Genomic DNA, 21420 nt, shown 5'->3' with positions numbered 1-21420 from the left:
TCTGTTCACCACCACTCCCAAAACCTGGGAAAAGTGCATTAAATAGAGGCAGTGTGGCATTTTTTCTTTTCCTAATTTTACCTTAAACATTTTTGAAGCATAACATGATGGTTTAAAAAAATGTTTCTACTGCTGCCTCCTCTCTTTCAACAATTCAGTAAAAGACTGCTGAAATGAGACTTATTTGTAGAGAATTTTTTTCCTACTCAGGTGAGATTCTTTCTAAATTGGGGTCATTTTTCTTGAAACTTTGTCAATTAACTAGAAAAATAAGTAATATCCTTTAGGGAAAAAAAAAGTTATCAGCCAAATAAACATTCATGGGGCAGAGTGTCTAAAAAAATTGCTTAAGAGAAAACAACCTTACTTGAAAACATTTCTTTCTCCTATAAAACAATCACATTTTAAAAAGTGGCTAGAGTAGGACAGCTGCCTCTAACCTCTTTTGTCAGTGACACATTAGCACTTTATGCCCCTTCCAAAACTACTACACCTGACAGCGTTAAATAACCCTCCCCTCAACCTTTCTTTCATTTTAATTTGCCTGGTAAATCTAACTTTATCCAGACTAAAATTTTGATCTATTAAAAATGTGCTTGGAATCCTGATTCACAGATTTGCCTATACTATTGACTCACAGTTAAAATAAACCTGCTAATAAAAATCACTAATTAAGAGCAAATAGTTGTAACATTTTATTACTCTCCCCCACACACAAACAACTGAATGTGAGTGAATGGATAAACAGATTCTTCTTGGAGGAAGACTTTACCAAGAAGATGTAGCCCAATCTTTGTAGCTATTTTTATTATTAAGATTCCTTAGATTATAGATGACACATTTTCTATATCTATCTATCTCTCTCTCTGGAAATTTCTGGACTGCTTCTTTGTACTTTATAAAACTGTCACTTGATCAATTATTATGCCAGCCTTTATTTCCTCTTATTGCTTCATATCCAATAAGAACAAGTTCTCTACTTACTGGTTGCTCATCTAAGGTTAGTTAAATGAGCTTAAGGTTTTCAATTAACAACCGCACTATTTCATCTACAAAACAAACCCTAATAAAATATTCTTTTTTCATCTTTCAGAAACGAAACAAATATCCTGTAGAATAGAGAATACAGTTTAAGGTTGTCACTGGCACGCTAACAAACTGTGAGGTTTTGTTCTCTCCACTAAAAGCTACCATTGAATTCAGTAATCAGTAAAAATGCTTGGTACTTCAAGGACACTGAAGTTAAACAGTTATTTGTCTAGGTTGTTGACTTTAAAATGTTACCTTTCAGAGTACCTATTAGAGGGAGTATTTCACTTTGCCTTGAAAATTCTCCTCTCCCTATGGTTTTTTTTTTTTGCACTGTTCAAATTACATGTCATTTTGAAATTGCAGAAAATATGCAACCTCTTATAGAGAATATGCAGATTAATCAATGCTCCAAATCTGACTGGGAAATCAATGCGTATCTGACTTTTTTTTTTAGACTCAAAAGGAAAACCAAGCACTTGTTGTTTGGTTGGCTGGGTTTTTGGTTTTTTTTTCCCATTATTATCTGGCTTAGATGCATCTACAAATCTAAACTCTACTTTTGATTTAAAATGGGAGGGAGGACTCTTGATTGAATTGGTAATTTCATTCATTTGTTTTAGAACCCAACCTTTGCATAAATCAGTGTCTATTACTCCTCTTTCCCAAGCTTAGAGCCCACACAGTAAAGACTTAAGACAAAGCAGCAGAAACCACCCCAGGTCTTGGGTCCCTTCTGTTTCTTTCAGGCTGTGTCCATTAAACTGTGATCCCTAACTATACACTGTGTTCACCAGAAAAGAATCATTATGTAAAAGGACATGAGTTTAGAATGAATTGTGGCAGATTCGGCAAATTGGCAAATTGAAAGACCAAAGGATCTGAACCGAGTCCTCTACTTATTACCTCACAGGAAACCCAGGAGCCAGGGATGAGGAACACGGGTTAGTTTCCAAAACTAAATTTACAGGTCGAAAGAAAATTTTTCGTTTGTGCTTTAGTTCTTTTGCTTGCACGAATATACTGTATCTGTCAAAGGTGGAGGAAGAAGAAGGTGGTGAGAAGAGATGTGGAAAGCTAGCTAAGAAATGAGTGTAACACTGACATTACCAACACTGGCCCCTCAAAGACATTTGCTATCAAAACACCTGCAATTTAGGGAGCAAAGAATCCAGCGATATTTAGTTTCTCCTTCCTTCTACCCATGGAGTTCTCTCTGCTTTCCTTCTCCCATTCATGGAGAACTTCCCTAAGCCCTATTTCTAATAATCCTACTTTCAACACTCAATTAAAAAAAATTATTTTGTCCACAAATGTTATTTGGTCACATTTGAATAATAAGACCTAAAGGGACGATAAGGGTCCCTTAGGGTGAGAAGAGTAAGTTTGAAATGGATGGACGTGTTACCTGAAATATTTAAAATTAGACCATACCTCTACTACAGATATTGTAGGAATCCTTGGATTTAAAATAATTTGCATATTCAAAGATTTCTTTAGCGCTCTTTAGAAAAATATCTTCACATACACTATCCTATCAAATACCAGAATAATTTGAAAAGGAGGAGAGATAAAGAAATTGCCTTAGCTGCTAAATATTGATCTACAAATATATCCCGTTCACTATTTTCTGGTCTTCCTCTAATACAAGCATAGCCCTACCATCTCCTTTTTAAAAAAGATTCTATATCCTCATTCCTAGAAACAAAGAGGATTTGTCACCATACAGATTAGGGACCCCCATGTCATCTTAAGCGGGGGAGTGGCAAAATTTCATGGCTAGTCAGAGCGATGCAAATCACACATGTACTGAGAGCAAGAGCATGCACGGGCACACACACACTTTTATGCAGGTGATTTTCAAAATACGAACATGAAATGATAGCTGAGAAGAGGGGAGTTTACCAAAAAGACAAATTAAAGCACGAGAAGTGGAAGGGAGCAAGGCAATGCTAATTATCTCCATATTTATCTGCTCCAAATAAAGTAAGAAAACTGATTTTGGAGTGTGGCTACTGAAACTAGTGGTTTTACTTCATACTTAGATTCACTGAGATACCTCAACCCATGCCCGTAGTTACCTCTAAAGGGTTGGGGGCTTGGTATGCCAGAATTTGTTTGTCTCATAACTCTGCTTGCTTTCACACTTCAACTTTTAACACCTGGACCCTAGAAAGTATTTGGAGAAGACCAAGAAGCTGTATAGATGAATGAGAGCCTGACACTAGTTGGTATCTCCTCTGGCCTCAATACTGCTACCTGTGCCTCCTCCAAAAGTGAAAATATATTCCACTGAATCTGTCAGATTGTCAAACATTAGGTCAGAATGGTACTCCTGGGAGGATTGAGAAAGGCTTAGACAGAGATGAAAAATAAACGAGACTGGTGCAGTTTAAATGTCCTAGTAATTACTGTACGGCCCTAAATGCTTAGGAAGGACATGTGAACTGAAAAATGTACAATTTGGACTGAAATGGGAGGTGCCCTTCAGTATCTATCCATGAGTGTGATAGATTTGCCCAAATGGCACCCCCAGACACACAAACTTGGCCTGTCAGTGAATATGAACATTGGAACCCATACCAGGCCTGGCAGATTTCAGCTACCAAGGCCCAGGGGTCCTCACGTATGCCAGCAGGACAGTCTCCCTCAAAATGGCAAGTCATTGATATAGGATTTCAGGGAATCACCCAATTTGCCAACTAATTCTGCAATATCTCTCCTCAGTTGAAAATGGCACCCATAATGCAAGACAACACTGGCTAACCTCTGCTCCTCTACTCTATCTCCAGAAACTCAGGGAGAAGGGAAGTTACATTCAACCCTTTACTACTGTGTATTCCCTTAAAATATTTTTTAAAAGAAAATAAAATCCCTTAGGCAGGAAAGAAAATTGAGGTATTTGTGGAAATTGGAAGGAGAGGACAATTAAAATTCCCAAGCCCTCCTAAATCTCTCAAGGTCCAGTCAGTCAATCAAAAATCTCATCCCCACTGTAGAACTCCAACTTTCATAGCAAACCCCTAAATGCTGGTAAGAGAGTAACAGAATTTTTTGAAGGTGGAGGAGAGAATTTTAGGAAAAGAGTTTGTCTGGCAAGGCGGGTTCCTTCCAAGCACCAAAATAAATTAATGCTCTCCCCCTTTCCACAAGTCACACAACACCCTGCCCTTATATGTATAAAATCCTAGACATTTGGATACAAAGCAAAATGAAAACGCCCCTTTTAAATTAAATATATCAATGCCCCCATTTTACTATAATTTATCTGGGCGCCCTCAAGTACACACGTACACGTGTACACACACACACACACACACACACATTGAAGTGACTGAAAAAGAGGGGACTAGTATGTACATTTTAGAAAAAACCCGTCGCCCCAGACTCTAAGCTAAACATGCCAAGTCCAACTTGCAACTTTCCAACTTCTGTCAATCTCTACCACCCCGATTGCCCCGCTTCAGCTCAGAATGCTGGCTTCCTCTCCCTTCTCCCCCTATCCCCCACCCATCCAAATGGTTGGCTTCCTTCCTAGTCTCACCCCCGCCCCAGCCTTTGGGGTGCTTCGCCGATTTTACCTGCACTTGGACCCCGGGGCACTGTGAGCGGAGGCCCTGATCGGCTTTGAAGGCTATGCAGAACGGAGTTCTCGAAGGGGCCAGCGGGCCAGGCAGGCGTCAGCGGCGCTCCCACATAGGGCGAGTAGGGGCCGGGGTGGTGGTGGTGGTGGTGGTGATGGTGGTAAGATCCATTCAGAGGCCGAGGCCCGGCCAGCGGGCTGTACTGGTGCTCCCGACTGCCCATGGCCCCAAGGCTCCCGCTGCTGCCTCCTCCGCTGCCGCTCCCTGCGCTGCTCCCGCCGGCCCCGTAACTGCTGGATTCCCGGGGTGCGCCGTTGGGCATCGGAGGGCTAGGCGAATAAGGGAAGCGGGCAGAAGTATGCGAACCCCCGGTGCTCGCGCTGCCTCCGCCGCTGCTGCCACCGCCTCCGCTGCCATACGGAGGGCTATCAGCTGAAGGCTGGGGCCAGCCGGGGTGACCGCCACCAGGGTGATTAGGAGGCCCGCTGGCAGCGCCTTGTAAGTAAGGCAAGCCGGGAAGCATGGAGCCCACGCGGGTGGTGGGCACGTAGACAGGAGAACTGGCGGCGGCTGCAGCTGCTGCTGCGGCCGCGGCTGCAGAGTGCACGAAGCCGCCGGCCGCACCGTCGTAAGCCGCTGGTCCCTGGGAGGAGAGGGCCGCGAGGGTCTGGTACATCTCCTCCGGCTGCTCCGCAGCTGCGAAAGGGCTCAGTTTGGTGCCGCGACTGGACCAGAGCAGCTTGCTAGCGGTCGCGGCCTGGTCGAGGTCAGTGAAGAGTAGTAGATCCTCCCAGCCCGACAGGGCGCTCCCCTGGCCCCCGACCCCGGGTGCAGAAGGGCCGTGCGGGGGCCCGAAGTGGTGTGGGGTGTAAGAGCTCAGCAGCAATGATCGAGCCGGAGTCCCGGCCCCGTCTGGGTCTAGCTGGGGCGTCCTGCAGGAGCCGGCGCCGCCGGGGCCCCGCTCGCCCCCCCGAGAGCAGCAAGAGGAGGAAGAAGAGGAAAGGGGGGAAGGAGGAGAAGAAGGCTCTCGCGCTGGGAAGGGACAAGAGTCGCTGGTGTCTGAAGCCCCGGCCCCGCACCGCTTCAACAGGCACCAACTACCGTCAGTCAAGGCCATCCAAGGTCCGGCGCCGCACCTAGCAGCTCCGCTAGCTCCTGGAGGAAGGCAGGGCGGGGATGGAAACCAGGGAGAGAGAGACACCGAGAGAAATGTTACCAACTAAGAAAATGAGGGAGCGCTCCAAACCTCTCTCCTCTTTTTAAAACAATCCTTTGAAAAGCCCCCTTTCCCCTACTACGGGGAGAGGGGGATAATAGAAAGTCTTGGACTGGGCTGCAGTAATCTATTGCACACTCGCACCGCGAGATACCTAATTCCTCTTCGCCGAACCCCCAGCCGCCCCCACCGCGCCTCTTTCCCTCACCTCTTCAGCATCCTTTACTGGGCCCAATACCAGCCCTAGAGGGTCCCTGACACGGTCCAATCTAGTGAAATCTCGCTTAGGCGGCTTTTCTGGCTGGGAGTTAATTCCTCTTGGGGAAGGAGACCAGGAAAACAAAAGCCTTTTTTTTTTAAGAGAATGAGTATGAGTGCATGCACTCGAGGGTCCCTAGTCTCTCTTTTCTATCCATCTTTGCCCTGGGTGACTGTGTCTAAGGTTTCCCCGGGTTAAAACTAGTAGAAACCCTAAAAAAGCAACCTGTCCCTGAAAACGAAACCGCGGACTTTCTCCCCCACTGGATCTCTCCTAGAGTTTTCCTAGCTGCCATGGAGGAGGAGGGTGGGGAAGAGGGAGGGGTTGAGGGGGGAAGAAAAGAGAGAGATCCCGAGATGAGCACCAGTGGTGAGAGGTCGTAGGAGGCTGGGAGGCGGGGGACAAGGGGAGCCCAAATGAAGCCTACTACCTTCTGGTGAGAGGCTGTGCCAGGCCACGCCATCAGCTGCGGGCCTCAAGAGTTACAAGGATCGAGACTCAAGCCCAAACCTTGTTCATCAGTCGCCGCTGCAGCTGCCATTGCACACCTTAGAAATGGCACAGTTCCACGATTAACAAGCCCTGCGGTGCTGACCGCACTCATACACGCGCACACGCACACTCACACGCGAGCACTCATACAGGATTTGTAGCCCTGGCCCCCTACCCCATCTATTCCACAACAAGACCATAGTCACATGTAACAGAAATATCACACAATTCCGGGGGGAAGGGGGAGGAGGGGAGTAAGAAAGAGGGGGAAGAAAAAGGGGACGGGGGAAGAACTCGCCCCAGAGCCGTCCGCCCAAAAGAAGGGAGAAGGAAGAAGTGACAGCGAGCAATGGAAGAAACCAGAAAGTCCCACCTCCTCCGAGGCTGCTTTCCGAAATCTCTTCGGACCGTGGAAGATAACCTTAGTCAAAGTAATAGCACCCACAATCGCCGCTCAGATAGTGTAAAGGGAGTCTGCCTGCCCGCCTGTCTGCTCCCCCTTCCCAGTCTCCCCCACCCCCCACCCCAGTTCTCCCTTTGAGATAACTCGCAGATAAGGCTGTGAGCAGATAAGTATTTCAGGCTCAGAAAAAGAGACGAAGTTCGCCCGCGGGAGGCTCTGTCCTGGGAAAACCCGGCAGCAGCTACAGACATCGAGGAAGAAGGAAGCGAAGGACCCACCCGAAATCCTGGACGTAGCTTTCTGGTGGCGGGAGCGTGTTTGCTTCTTCCCCCACCCCCCTGATCCCCCCCCAAGGGGTTGAGAGAAAGGGAAAGGCCAGAAGCAGGGGACTGAAAAGAGGAAAGAGGGGTGGCAAAGGGAAGAAAAGGGGAGGGAACTGGGGACAGAGGGAGAAAAACGAACCAAACCTAGTGTGGTCGATTTGCATCGAGGCTGGTTGCAGTGCTGTTTAATCCCGAGAGCTAGGAGCTGGAGCGGAGGAAAGCAAGCGAAGATGAGAGTCCCGGGTGTGCGGCGATGAGCTGCTCAAGTATAAAAAGGAGAGAGGAGGCGCCTCTCACAGCCCTGCCGGAAAATTGCAGCCTGCTGCTCCTGATTGGATTCACAGAGCCCTAAACAAACAGCGCTCGCCAGAAGGGTGCCAGCCAGCGGGCCCTCTCGGTTCACTCTGAGCTGCTAGGCTCTGGAGGTGAAGAGGAGGGAGAGAGGCAGGGGAGGGGAGGGATCCCGAGAGGAGGGGAGGGGACCAGTAGAGAGGGGAGGAGAAGGAGGGAGGAGGGGACGTGGGGGCAGGGAAAGCTGTGCATGTTCTAGAGAGAGAGGCTGAGCTCGGACAGAGACTGCAGTGTGTGGGGTAAGGAGAGCAGCCCGCGAAGCCCAGTCCCAGAATTAAGGCTAGTTCCACTAGGCCGAGTCCAGGGGATCGGAGCTGTGCTGCATGCCTAGGAGCGCAGGTCCCAAGCGCCCGAGGGGTACAGGTGGGAGGATTGAAATCAACCGCTAAAGTCTCTATGTCAATAAGCGTCCCACAAGACCCACCCCAACCCTGCCACATTAGAGACACCCGATACTCACACTGTCCTTAAAAAAAAAAAATTAAAAAAAAAAAGTTTTTGGGTTCTTCCGAATCCGCCCCGGCAGAAACAAACATCTCACATAGTGAAAGAGGGAGAGAAATATCCCAAATAAAATATTTCGACTAAAAGAGAAAATTCGATTGGTCTGAGGTCCCTTCTCTCTTCACTCCCTCCACCCCCACAAATTAAACACTACAATGGGGTGGCGGGAGTTTGGTCTTGGGGACTGGTCAGTGGGGTGCGGGGAGTGTGGTTGGTCTAAGTTTGTTTCCAACCTTAGACCTTTAGTACCCGCTTCTCCGGGGTCCCGAGATTGCTAGTCTTGTCGCTAGTGGGGGATTTGGTTTCTAAAACAGCTACAGGATAATTCCACTGCTAAGCTAACTAGCTCTCTCTCACTGTGTCGCATCTTAGTTTCTCTCCCTTTCTCCATCTCTCTTTCTCCCTCTCAGACTCTGTCTCAATCTTTCATCTGGTTCCGTGAAGTTCACGTCCGCCACTCCCTTCTTATTACAATTCGGGCTAGTGGTGAGCATGTAAGTGTAGGGGATCAGACATAAATAATAACCACAAATTTTATCAGGTTGTATATACTCAATTTGGTCTTCTAAATATCCCTTTCCACGCCCACCTCCGCCCCAGTCCAAATTCAGGTAAGTCTCTTCAGGCAGGTCGCGGTGAGAACTGAGTATTCATATTTTCTCCTTTCTTTTCTCTCTCCAAATGGTTATCACAACTGGGCACAAATCAACAAGGTTCTTAGCAGGAAAAGTGATTGGGAATTAAAATAACTCATTCCCCAGGGGTTATCAGCTGGATATCAGTCCGCATCAGTTTGTACAGAGAGAGTCTCATCTGGCGGGAGCTGTGTGAAGTCTGTCTCGCTCCCTCGAGCTAACAAACATCATTCCTTCCGATGGACGTGACCCAAAGACTGGGGACAGAGAATTTAACTGGGGTAGGACGTGCTGTGTTTTGAGGGGGGTTTTTTCTTTCCATTTTCTCCCCAGGTACATGGAAGTAAAAGCATTTCTAATACTCGCTATTCCTGATTGCTTTTTTTTTTTTTTTGGATTCAGATTCTCTGGGATTTCACTTACGCTTCTTGCTAGAGAGAATGAGCGGGGGCAGCTAATTTTCAAATAATATTGGGGTCTAAATGATCAATGTCAAATCTAAACAGAAAATTTGTTTCCTTTCCAATAAAACTGAATTGTGAGCACTATGGTTTACTAGTAGGGAGTGAGGGCGGTCAGAGCGGAAAGAATGAGCTAGGGAGAATTTTCCCTTCCCCCTTCCCCCTTCCACCAGTTCTTCGTTGTAAATTTCTGTTAAACACTTAAGGATTTTAAAATCCTTACTGTGAAGATTCCTAGTTTTGCTTGCTTTCCTCCCAGGTTAAAGTCGCGTATGCCCATTTCACTACAGTCGCGTCTGGAAAGAAAGTTAAATGGAGAAGAGACTAAATATAAACGATTGGGTAGTTTTTAAAATTAATCGAGTGTAATTGTGAAAAGAAAGTAAGGTTTCTGTTCAGTTGCTAAAATGAATGAGTTTTGAGCCCTGCATTACCTTAGAATTCTTCGGCATGTAGTAATTAAATTAAAATCAGGTTGGTTGGTTTGTTCTTAAGGTGGTTCATTGTCAGAACTATCGCTGCCTTAGACTTGTTTTCCGGTTGAATCCAACAATCTTGTTAGTGTTTTTTCCCATCAAAAATACTTACAGCCTCCGCCCCATAAAATTAGTGATTTCTGAAAAGAAATAGCTATTTCACCGAGGTTAGCCTACGAGCTAAGTAATTAACTGTGGAGTCGGAACGCGCAAGTCCATCGAAGTCTCTAAGAGCTTTTTCTCCTGTTTGTTACCTAGTCTAAGGATACCACCTAGAAATTTGCAATTATGAAGGTGGGGCGGGGGTGGGGGTGGGGGGTTCGAAGGGTTGGGCTACTTTCTTTTTTTACAAAGTAACTGAATGCCTTTGGCCAGCTCTTTACCAAGTCTCACGCCGGCTAAGAGAAAACTCCACCAAACTCTGCCTAATCTAGAAGTGTGGGGGAGAGAGAGACACTGGTCCTACAAATTTCAGTCTCTTATGGCTCTAGGGTGACCTGGTTTTACGCTCCAGATTCCCAAACTTTTTTTTTTTTTTGGAAAAAAAAATGCTTTCTAAAACATAGAAGAAAACTGTCTCTATAAGTCTCTGCTGAGCAACACTTTTTTTTTCTTTGGTTTCCAACCAGAGTTGACATTGGGAAGTGTAGGGCTGCCCTGGTTATAAATGTCAGAGAAAGTGAGATTAAAATAATAATATTAATAACAAGAAGTTCTAAATCAAAGACTTACCTCCATTAGGTTGAAGGAGCGCTCAGATCTGCTCCTTTTAACTTGCCCTTTTTCGGCTCTGAGGGATTACTTCGATGGCAAAAAGCAGTACATTTTCAAAGAAACCAAATCAGACTTTGGTCATCTACTAAGCGACTCCCTGGCTTGGAGCGCCCCTAGACTGGCTTCTTTTCTTTCTCTCACTAAAATCATTTTTCGAAATGAGTGGGACGAAGGTGTAGAAAAGAGGATCTTTTTTAAAGAAGAGGGAAAAAATTCGAGAGTTTGAGAGAGCTAAAAAAAAAAGTTTTTTTTTTAAAGTTAAACAGCTCTGGTTTCTTAGGAACCACTCTTCCTCTTTCGTTCCCCCCCCCCCTTTTAAAAAGTTGTTCATCTTAAACTATTTCACTGAGTCAAATTCAAAACACAAAAAAGACAGGAGTCTTCCATGTGATTAGCCGGGAGTAAAGGGGAAAGCCTGGTCCCTGTGAAGATTTCATTAAAATAGTGAGTCGAATGAATTTGGCTTCTCTGGGGTTTTCTCCCCTGTCAGTAGGTGTGATTTATTTTGGCAAAGTTGCATGCATTATTCTTAGTTTTAATTCAATCATACTACGCCAAGTTAATGGGGGGGGGGGGAGGTTGCAAAACTGACCAGATTGTGTTCTTAGCTCCGTCATTAGTTCAGTTCTGTAGGCTGTGAGAGCTAGCTCAAAAGGGGATTAGTGTCATAATATACCCTTAACCCTACAAGTTCAAGCCTATTATAATGTCATTTGACAAAGTTGATGGTTTTCTTTCAGGAAAAAAAAAACCCTGAAATAATACAAATCTTCAATAGAAAGGTTTTTGGACTTAAGGGTGTTTTTTTTTAAAGCTCAGGTTTGTGATGCCTCACCTCATACACCATATCTCTTTTGCCCTGAAGATCTCCTGCTTAAAGACTTGGGTTCAGCTAAATGTTGCTGCCACACTTACTTCTACCTTTATTCCTACTTCGGTAATTCTAGTCTAGTCTACCACAGGGAAATCTCTGACTTTCAGAAAAATGTGGATCGTCAAAGATCCCTTGTGTATTGTCCTTTAAAAAAAAAAAAAAGCAATACAAATGGTTTAAAATCCAAAATTGTTTATTTTTCATTTCAAGGAAAGGTCACCGAATGGTGAAAGCTAGCTCTGCCCAGGTGTCCTCCCCACCCCATCCATCCACCTCCCCAAACGCAATCCCCTACCCAGGTAAGAAAAACTGTGAATGTTGATCTTTTCAGCACATATAAAAACACAATCCTTCGGGAATCAACGAGGCACCATGGCTCCTGTAGCGGAGAGACTTTAGGTTCCTAGGCTTGGATTCCTGCTGGGGATGCAAGCTACAGTCCCCTGGAGGGCGGAGCTGGGTTGGGCCTGGCCGCTGCTGCTGCTGGGAGGTGGGATATACAGTACGAAAGGTCACTGGTAGCATTCTTCTCCTCACCGTGTTTATATAGCTAAATGTACTTCATACCCGGCTGGTAAGCTATGGCAGTCGAGATAAGCAGGCTTGGGTGGGGGGAGGGTGACAGTGGAAAAACTCCTTGCTGGAGGTACCTAAAATTCAATCCTTATCCATTCATTTTTTTCCTTCCTTCCTTTTTTCCTTCCTCCCTTCTTCCTTCAATCCTTTTTTCCTTCCTCCTTTCTCTCCCTTCTTTTTTTTTTCTTACCTTCCTTTGATTTTTCTTTCCTTCTTCAATAGTGTTATCCAGACCACCCAATAATGAAATTAAATTTTTTTCACTTACGGCCTCTCCCAGCCATAGGCACTTTAAATCAAAGTAATTTTGCCATTAAGTAAGTATCAAAACATCAATGATGACAAAAGATTGTCTTCTACAGAAAATTCTTCTTACCTTCCTAACAATAATAAAGAAAGGAATCAAAATTACATTCCTAATAAACCTATTTTTCTTCTCCCTCTACCATGATCCCTAGTATCTCTTAGGACGTATTCTTTCACCCAGACACCTTGAACTACTTTTGGTCAGGTTGATCTCCCACCAGCTTCAGAGTTTGCTCAGCTATAGTCAGACTATCAGGACCCAGCCTAGTTTTGAGGACCTCAGGCCTAAAGGCCAGAGCACAATATAGTGAGCCAAGAAAGTTTCAGGAAAGCCTGGAATTCCTGTGCTTTCAGAAATGTTTCAAAGCTCAGGTGGAACAGTTTTAGATGAAGGGATTTATGGAGCCCACAATGAGGCAGAAGGGTTTCAATCTTTCCCACTAAATGTTTGCCGAATAGACTAAGTCCTTGTCTAAGATGAAGTACATCTCACCATTGCACTTACTGGGTAGATGGAGTTGGAGGTGAGCTAAGTCAAAATGAAGCTCTATTATTTTGTGAAAATAAATCATACAAACAAAATAGCATTTCCATTGACCTCCCCTGGCTCCCTCCACCCAAATAAAGTGGAAGATCTATCAACACCAGACACAGAAGGCAGATCCCCATGTAAGTTGGCAGTAAACAGGACTCAGAATCACAAAGCCCCCTATACATGAGAGTAGATAAAGGAATGAACGTTGAGTACTTCAAGACAGGGAAGAGTCCAACTCTTATAATGACTGAGTTGGATGTAATTAATACTACTTGTTTTCATCATTAATTACCATCCATTTTGACTTACTACAAGATGTTTTGAAGATCCCTTCTAGCTCTAAATTTCCAATACTCAATGAGAGCATGAAAATCCACAGGGACCTTAATTTAGTCCCGTGCCTTACCTTTGACCCAAAGTAGCAAAAGGAATATATATTTCCCATCGTATTTCCTGTCCCCACTTTGGGAAATTAGAAGTTTGAGAGCCCTTGAGGTCCCTGAGGATGCTGTTCTGCCACTGGGAAAGGGAAGGTGGAAAAAGAAAAGAGGAAGAAAAGAAGATTGAGAAAAAGAGGAAGAAAAATCAAGAGGAAATCAAGGATTGTGGAGGAGAGAAACAGAAGACTCCCTGAATTTCATTTCCTTTTCTCCTGCCTCCACCCCTCTCTCCCCTAGACTCCAGACCAAGAAAGAAGTTTGCTGCTTTTTAACAAGGATTCAATAGATGGGGAAAGATTCATCAGCAGTAAACACAATGTGGTTCTGACCCAGTTGACAGCCTTAGCCTCCCTCCCTACTCCCTCTCTACCTAGTCCAGTTACTCAGCTGCCAAGATGTCCGACAGCAGCTGGGATCCTAAACCCCATGAAAATGTGCTGATAGGGCTTTACGCTACCCTGGAAATTATCAATATCTCTTTCTTCGCATCCTACCAAGAAAAAGAAAAAAGAAAAGCTGAAACAGCTTCATTCCCATCTGAAGCACAGCTTAACCTTTACAACTCTGTTCTCCCTGCTCCTAACAGCACAGCCCTCTCCCCTCACACACAGTTAAGCGAAGTATCTTTGGAGGAAGAAGGGGTCCCAACACACGGGGCCAATGGTGATTGTGAATAATGGGCAAATTCTTCAACCCCAAATAAAGGCAACCTGTTCCCCTAAAGTGCTGCCAACACCACTGACCAGTCTCGGGTATTCCTTGGCATACTCGTCTTTTTTATGGGAGGGTGAATGTTGCCTCCTCCAAGGCTATCTCAGCACAAATTCCAATTTATTTTCAAGGAAGCAGGGAGTAATGGAAAATGGTAGCAAATAAAGCCTGAGTGACCCACTTCAAACGCACACAAAGGTCTCCTAAATCTAGGAGGGGCTTTTTTGCATTTGTGTTTAAAGAAGCCCCAACCGATTCCATTACTTACTGGAAATGTCACACTTAACATTCAGCTATTGGGTAAAGACACATAAATTGGAACTGTAGAGATCTCTTTAACCAAAGTTTCTTTTCTGTTCATTTCTCAAGACCATTATACACTGAGACACTGTACTAGAATTTCCAACAAACCAAGAGTCAATGATTCTAATATTTATTGATCACTCATCATATTGACAGAGAATAGGAACTTCAAACCCTGATTTTGAGGCATTTGCAAGTCTTTCGACTGGCACAGTTTTACAAAGAAGACTTGGCAAATTCCAATTAAGCGGAATTTGCAGGAAACATGGGACAGGGCTGCTCCCTTAATATTTTGGGGGAAAAAATTATCCCTCAAGTGTGACTTTTGCTCACATCTCCTCCATGCTTGGGGCTCAGAAAAGAAAGCGATCTCTCTCATATTTAGGGTATTTCTGGGGGCCTTAACTGGTGTTTCTATGTAAAACTTCAATAGACGATGCCCAAATTTAAACATCTTCACTTACCCAACTGTTGCCTGGGAGTAGTCCAGCTTGCACTTTAAAGCCTGCCCTGTGAGTTTTCTCTGGAAGCCACTTCTCTAACAAAATCCCTATGGAGGTTCAACCCCATCCTCCTCCAGGCATGGAGATATGTCCAAAGACATGAAGAAAGAGATGAAATGAGGGGGGAGAAATTAATTCCTTTATTTTGATTCCTTTTAAGAAGGCAAATACTTTACCCGGCTCTCAATGTTCTTATATGAGAAATATCTCATAGGAGACTCCATCTGGACATTGAGGAAAGATGGTGAACTTGAAACTCTTCAGATAAAACTTCTCATAAAGAAATCCATTGTCTCAGCCGCTTTTTCTTCATGCATAGTAAAACATTAGAGATCCAAACCCTGGTGCTTAAGAGTAACAGGGAAGTCCTGATCAAAATGATTAGAAAGTACTAGGTTCTACTCATTCCTGGTTCTGCTTGCTTTAAGTTGTATCAGTTCACATAAGTAGCACCAGGAAAACAAAGTATATAAGGACTCTAACAATGAAAAGGTAAAGAACCAAAAAGCAAAATAATTGAAATGGAATGTTTCTAAATTATAATGACCAAGCTTGCTAAAGAGGAGATAGGAGAGGCACTACCATCTTGCTTTCTCTTCAGAGGCCAAAGACTATAGGTATGTAACACTGAGTATGATGTCAGACTTTTTTTTGATAGGTTCATTTGATTTATTGAATGTTTCCCCTCTTTTTCTTTTTCTTTTCTTTTTTTTTCTTTTCTTTTTTTTAGTACCTTAAGGGCTTCCTCTCTGGAAGGGGAAGGTAGAAGGGATATGTTTGGAAATGTAGAGATATGAAAATAAAATATATCAATTAAAATATATTTTAAATAACCAAAAATAGCTCCAAAGCCCATTGAATCAATAAACCAAAAAGTATTTATAATTGAGAATACAAAGACAAAAGTGAAACAGTCTCTTCCCTCAAGGAGCTTGTATTCTATCAGGGAAGAAAACAGGTACATAGATAAGCATACACCAAAAAGATACAAAATAGATGCAGAGTGATTTGGGGAAGAAACTCCATGGTTACCTAACAACTCATTTCTCTCATTTTTTTATTTCAATTTTTGGTTTTCTGAATGATTTTTATTAGGAAGAAAGGAAGGAAGGAAGGATGGATGGAAGGAAAAAGAAAAGGTGGGATGTGAGGAGAGACCCTTAGAAAATCCAAAGTGACTCTGCAATAGGGGAATGGAAGCCAAGCTGATAGGATTTTCATTTTAGAAAAACTACTCTCAGGAACAAAAAAAAAAAAATGTGGATTCAAAGTATTGAGATTACAACTTTTTTTGTTTTTAATTCTGAGCACGTAGGGAATATAACAAAAGGGAATTAGATGACCTCTAAATAGGTCCTTCTCAGATTTAAAATTCTATGGTTCTGTGGTCTCTAGGTTAGGGTGGTGAGAAAAGAAAGACATTTGCTTTTGAGAAGGAAGATCCTGAAAGAAATGTAAAAGAGCTTCAAATGCCTACGCATTTTTTTCTTTTTAGGTTGTGCTTGTGCCCAGAGCCTGTTTTTCTCCTGTCTTTGACAACCCTGATCTTCTCTGGGTTTGATTTATTGAGTGCTGTCGTTTCTCTGCTCTTTACTTTCACAATCACACATTCAAACCCGATAAAGTTCAAGACCCTGAATGCTTCCAGCTCTCCCAGATTTACAGTCTTGCTGCCTCCCAGAGCAGCTCTGAGGCTGATTGAATCCTCATGCACACAAGAAGTTGGCAAGAATCGTCAAAAAAGCCAGGAGAGACCAGAGATGGTGCTTCCCATGTGAAACATTACCATCCCATGTCTGTTCTGTTATTCAAAAAAAATCTTACAACATTCCCCCCCCCCCCCCCCAGAAAATGACTATTACCATCCTACCCTATGTTAGTTTCAACATTTAGTGCAGTCCACTGGCCAAGTGTTAAATAGCTAACTATATGTGGGCCTGTTATTACATGGTCACTTAAAATTTAGGTTAATGTTAAGGTGGCCCTGATGATTGCAGCCAGAAAAATGGAAAAAGATGCTCGGCTATCGAAAGTCCTGAGTTATGTTCCTAGATTGGACTAAATGGCCTTGGGACCTAGGGCAAAGCATTTAAGTCCTTTCTGCCTCAGTTACTTCAAATGACAGAAATATTAATTTGTACACATTGACACTGAGTGAATTATGTTTGGCAATTTAGACTGACATTCATGGAGGGTTGGATGGGGCTAAATCTGGACTTGTGATTTTATCAGTGTGAAGAATGTCTAGTGTGGAAATTCCCTTCACAGATACAGATGTCAACTCTTCTGAGACAAGAAGCATAGCGTCATGAATAAAGTGCTAGACATGGAATCAGGAAGATCTGGGTTAGAATTCTGTCTAAGACACTTAACTGTGATCCTATATGAGTCACTTAACCTCTGAGCCTCAGTCTTCTCGTCTGTAAAGTATATGGGTTGTTGGGTGCATGGAATTAAATTATTTATGTAAAGTACTTTGTCAACCTTAAGGCTGTATAAATATGAGCTATTATTCTGTAACTTACAGTATTAGATTAGGGCCCTAAGAAGTTAGGTGCCTCTCCCAAGCTCTCATAGTCAGTATGTGAAGCATCAAAATCAGGTACTGAACAGCACTTATTCACAATCTGCTTCCGACACTTACTGGCTGTGTGGCATCAGGCAAATCACATCTCCTCTCCGACATTCAGTTTCCTCATATGTTAAAAAAAAAAAAGATTTTGGATCACATGACCTCTGAGACGCCTTTCAACACTAGATCCAAGAGTCATTTAATCTCCCTCAGAGTCAATCTCCTCATATGTAATAGAGGAGATTGGACTAGATGACCTCTGGGGTGTCTTCCAGCTCCATATCCATGAACTTTCCGACTTCCAAAGCTAGCTCCCTAGACTCTACACCAAGCTGCCGCTCATATAAAAACCTATATATATGCACTAACATAGTGTGAAAGGATTAATGCACCCCTTTAAAATGAAGTATTAATTTGTCCATTGTTATTATATGGACAGCTAGGTGGCCCAGTGGATAGAGCACTGGGCCTGGAGTTAGGAAGATTCATCTTAGTGAGTTCAAATCTGACCTCAGACACTTACTAGCTGTGTGACCCTGGGCAAGTCACTTAACCCTGTTTGCCTCAGTTTCCTCCAACAATGAGCTAAAGAAGGAAATGGCAAACCACTCCAGGATCTCTGCTAAGAAAACCCCAAACGAAGTCACAAAGAGTCAGACATAACTGAAATGCCTGAACAACAGCTATTGTGTTAAGGCCTAGGTCTTTCTAAGCATTGAGATATATTCTAGATATGTATATGATAGCATGCTGTTGAACAGCAGAGCTTGCAAAAGAAAGCATTTATTTCATTCAATATGGCTGATATATGAGTACTTCATATTTGCTACATAAGTTATGTCACTTGCTTTGATTTATTTGCATTCTCTTACAATGGGATATGAGTATTTATTGACCTGAAGGAAGCATCTGAAGCAAAGGTCATTTAAAATAGACCTTTTTTCCCCCATAACTCTACACGACTTCATTGGAAACATGTGTAAATATCCCAAGTCCATAAACCGAAAAATATAAGTATTTTTTCTGTTTTGAAATGAAAATTAAACTCAGAATCTGCACCTGGAGAGAGGGGGCAAACTTCACTAGTCTCTGAAGGCAGGAAGCTGAGGTTTGGATATTATGCCGAACTCCCTCTGCAGTGACAAGTTTTGATAACAGTTGCAACCAGGACCTGTGCCTAACTACTCAACTCTTCTGAAGCAAAAATAAAAAGATAGAGGAGAGATAAGTAGATAGATAGATAGATAGATATTAGATAGATGAGAGATACATGTATTATTTTTCTTTAGTCTCGTCAGTCCTGAATGACTGTTCATGACCCCATTTGGGGTTTTCTTGGCAAAGATGCTGGAGGGATTTGCTATTCCCTTCTCCAGAAGAAACTTACATGTACATACACACACACACACACACACACACACACACATATTTTTAAATGGGGCATCAGTGAAGGGAATTGTACCAGACACCCCCTTTTAGCTCTGGATCTATGATCCTTCTGCAGGAATGGTGCTGTTTTGGTGAGCCCTGAGCCAAGATGACTTGACTCTATTTGTAGTATTGCAAATTGAAGCCATAGAATTAGCTAACCACTGCTGTTGGCTATTATAAAATCCTAGACCAGGGGTAGGGAACCTGCGGCCCTCTAGGTCCTCAAGTGCAGCCCTTTGAATCCAAATTTCACAGAACAAATCCCCTTAATAAAAAGATTTGTTCTGTAAAACTTGGACTGAAAAAAAAAAAACTTGGACTGAGTCAAAAGACCACAATTGAGAACAGGGCCACATGTGGCCTTGGGGTCAAAGGTTCCCCAGCCCTGTCCTAGACTGTTAGAACTAGAAGGGACAAGAAGATTTAATTATCTATCTAGTGCTTGAAATTTTTAGACTGTCAGGTGCCCCTCGTTTTAAAGAAGAGGAAACAGAACCCCAGAGAGGTCACAACATTTAAAGGTTATAGCTGTAAGTCTGCCCCTAGAAGACTCCGGCCACACCCCAAGTATGGATCTACAAAGGAAGTCAGCTTTTGCATTTCAAAAGCATCTTTATCTGAAGATCTTAACGTGCTTTTCTTAACTGTGAATAAGGTTCTGTGAATAAGAAACTGAGGCAAAGGGGAGCTATTGAATGATTTATTTATTTATCTGATTGCTAGTAGCAGAATCATGAATAAATCCCCAGACTGTAAATAGAATAAAGCTTACCATTTTCTGATTATTTCTAACCAGTAATGGGGGAGGAGGGGAAAAGTAGTATTGATTTAAAAAAGAGGGAAGACGAAGAAGAGGTGAAAGTCTATTAGAAAAACTCCGGAAAGGGAAAGACCTCATATTTAATTGCTGAAATTAATTAAACACGGTATACCTACTCTCAAGAGCCCCAAACTTGTCACAGAATAACCAAGTGCAATGAATTAGAGCATCTTCATCCTTCCTGATGATTTCTTCACTCTAAGTTTTTAAATGCATATTGCTTCCTTTCTGAGTCCACAGAGGATCTATCAGTTCTGTCGCTTCCTTTTCACAGGTTTACTTGCTTATTTGCTCAGCTTCAAAAGTGCATCTTTTCCATGACATTTTCAAAATCAAGGATCACCGATTCAGAGCTGGAAATAACCTCAGGCGTCATCTAGTTCACCTACCCTCATTTTGCAGAAACAGAAACTAAGGCCCAAGGAGGTGGAATGATTTACCTGAGGCCCCACAAGGAACAAGTAGGAGACCTGGAATTTGAACCCAGTCCCTCCACCCCAGTCCACAGTTTGCTCTCCTGAACTAGCCTTCCTCTCTGTAAGAAGTCTTCTCTCCCTTATTTATAGCATGGCAAATGAGACATATGTTAGTCTGTTTAAAAAACTCAGCTTTAAAGAATATTGACTAAGTCCTTACTGTCTGTAAAGCATTGTGTCAATGAAGGTCCAACAAAACATAACTATATTTTGTTGTTATTCAGTCGTGTCTGACTCTTCATGAGCCCTTTTTGAGGTTTTCTTGGCAAAGATACTAGAGTGGTTTACCATTTCCTCCTCCAGCTCATTTGACAGACAAGGAAACTGAGGCAAACAGGGTTAAGTAACTTGCCAGGGTCACACAGCTAGTAAGTGTCTGAGACCAGATTTGAACTCAGGAAGATGAGTCATAGATTAGTAAATCTATTAGTAAATTAGTAAATCCAGGCTTATTCTCTGTTACTCATTAATGCTTCTGCATATTCAAAATTGTGCTAAAACTAACTTTTTCTTTTTTACTCCTAGATAATCTTTGTTAGTATTCGAGAGTTGCTTTCCACAAGAAATTGATAGTAACTGGAATACACTGCCAGGATCTGCATAATGCTTCGTAGTGCTTATTCTTTTTTTTTATTCTAGGATTCTTATCCTCTCTATGGTACCATGCTGACTCTCAGCCTCTTAAATAATATTTTTATTGATATCTTTTATTTTTCCATCATCTACATTTCCTAATGTACCCCCACCCTCTTCCTCCTCCCAGAGGGGCTTCTCTTATAACAAAGAATGAAAAAGAGAGGGGGAAAAAAGCAGTAGAGCAAATCTAATCAACATCAAAAAAATCTGTTGTTAAATAGTGTCCCATACCCAAAGTCCACCACCTCTGCAAAGAAGGAGGAGTGGTGCCTTCTCATATCTCTTCTTTGGGGCCAAGCTCTGTCATTTCAAGTTTACATCATTCGCTTTCAATCCTTACTCTTATTCTCTCCAGCTACATTGTTGCGGTCAATGCATTATATTGTTATCCTGGTTCTGCTTGCTTCACTTCACCATCAGATCATCTAAGGCTTCTCTTACTTTTCTGTATTCTTTATAGATAGCATTTCTTATGGAGTAATAGTAATATTCTATTACACTTATGTACCACAATTTATTTCGCTGTTCCCCAATCACTGCTCATGTATTTTGTATCCAGTACTTTGCTATCATGAAAAATTATAGCCCTTTAATAATTAATTTTATTAAACTATTACTATGCTTGCAAAATGCCACTTTTAAAAAATAGGATGTACAAGTGGAGTGGCAAACGTCAATGACTGGGGAAGAAATCATTGAGTCCCTCCCATGTATGCTTGCTGGAGATGAA

At 42.9% G+C, this 21420-nt stretch overlaps 1 protein-coding gene across 5 annotated transcripts in view; it reads right to left on the bottom strand.

The window, feature by feature from the left end:
* The window catches only part of GATA6 (GATA binding protein 6), a 46008-nt gene extending 35512 nt beyond the window's left edge, over positions 1-10496 (bottom strand). The window contains exons 1-3 of one of the 5 annotated variants that reach the window (XM_036766699.1): positions 8118-8636; positions 7451-7511; positions 4611-5768 (exon numbers count right to left, since the gene is read on the bottom strand). In XM_036766699.1, coding sequence (XP_036622594.1) covers positions 4611-5730 — 1120 coding nt within the window. In that variant the 5' untranslated portion in view covers positions 5731-5768; positions 7451-7511; positions 8118-8636. Of the gene's footprint in view, positions 1-4610; positions 5769-6037; positions 6107-6953; positions 7010-7450; positions 7699-8117; positions 8637-10465 lie in introns of those variants that run through there. The other 4 variants (XM_036766704.1, XM_036766696.1, XM_036766713.1 and 1 more) reach the window with 4 other exon arrangements.
* Positions 10497-21420: the final 10924 nt, after the last annotated feature.

This window comes from Trichosurus vulpecula, chromosome 1, assembly GCF_011100635.1.
Source record: "Trichosurus vulpecula isolate mTriVul1 chromosome 1, mTriVul1.pri, whole genome shotgun sequence".
NCBI classification, from domain to species: Eukaryota; Metazoa; Chordata; class Mammalia; order Diprotodontia; family Phalangeridae; genus Trichosurus; species Trichosurus vulpecula.
Note: the sequence above shows the minus strand (reverse complement) of the source record. Positions and strands in the feature narration are given on the sequence as shown.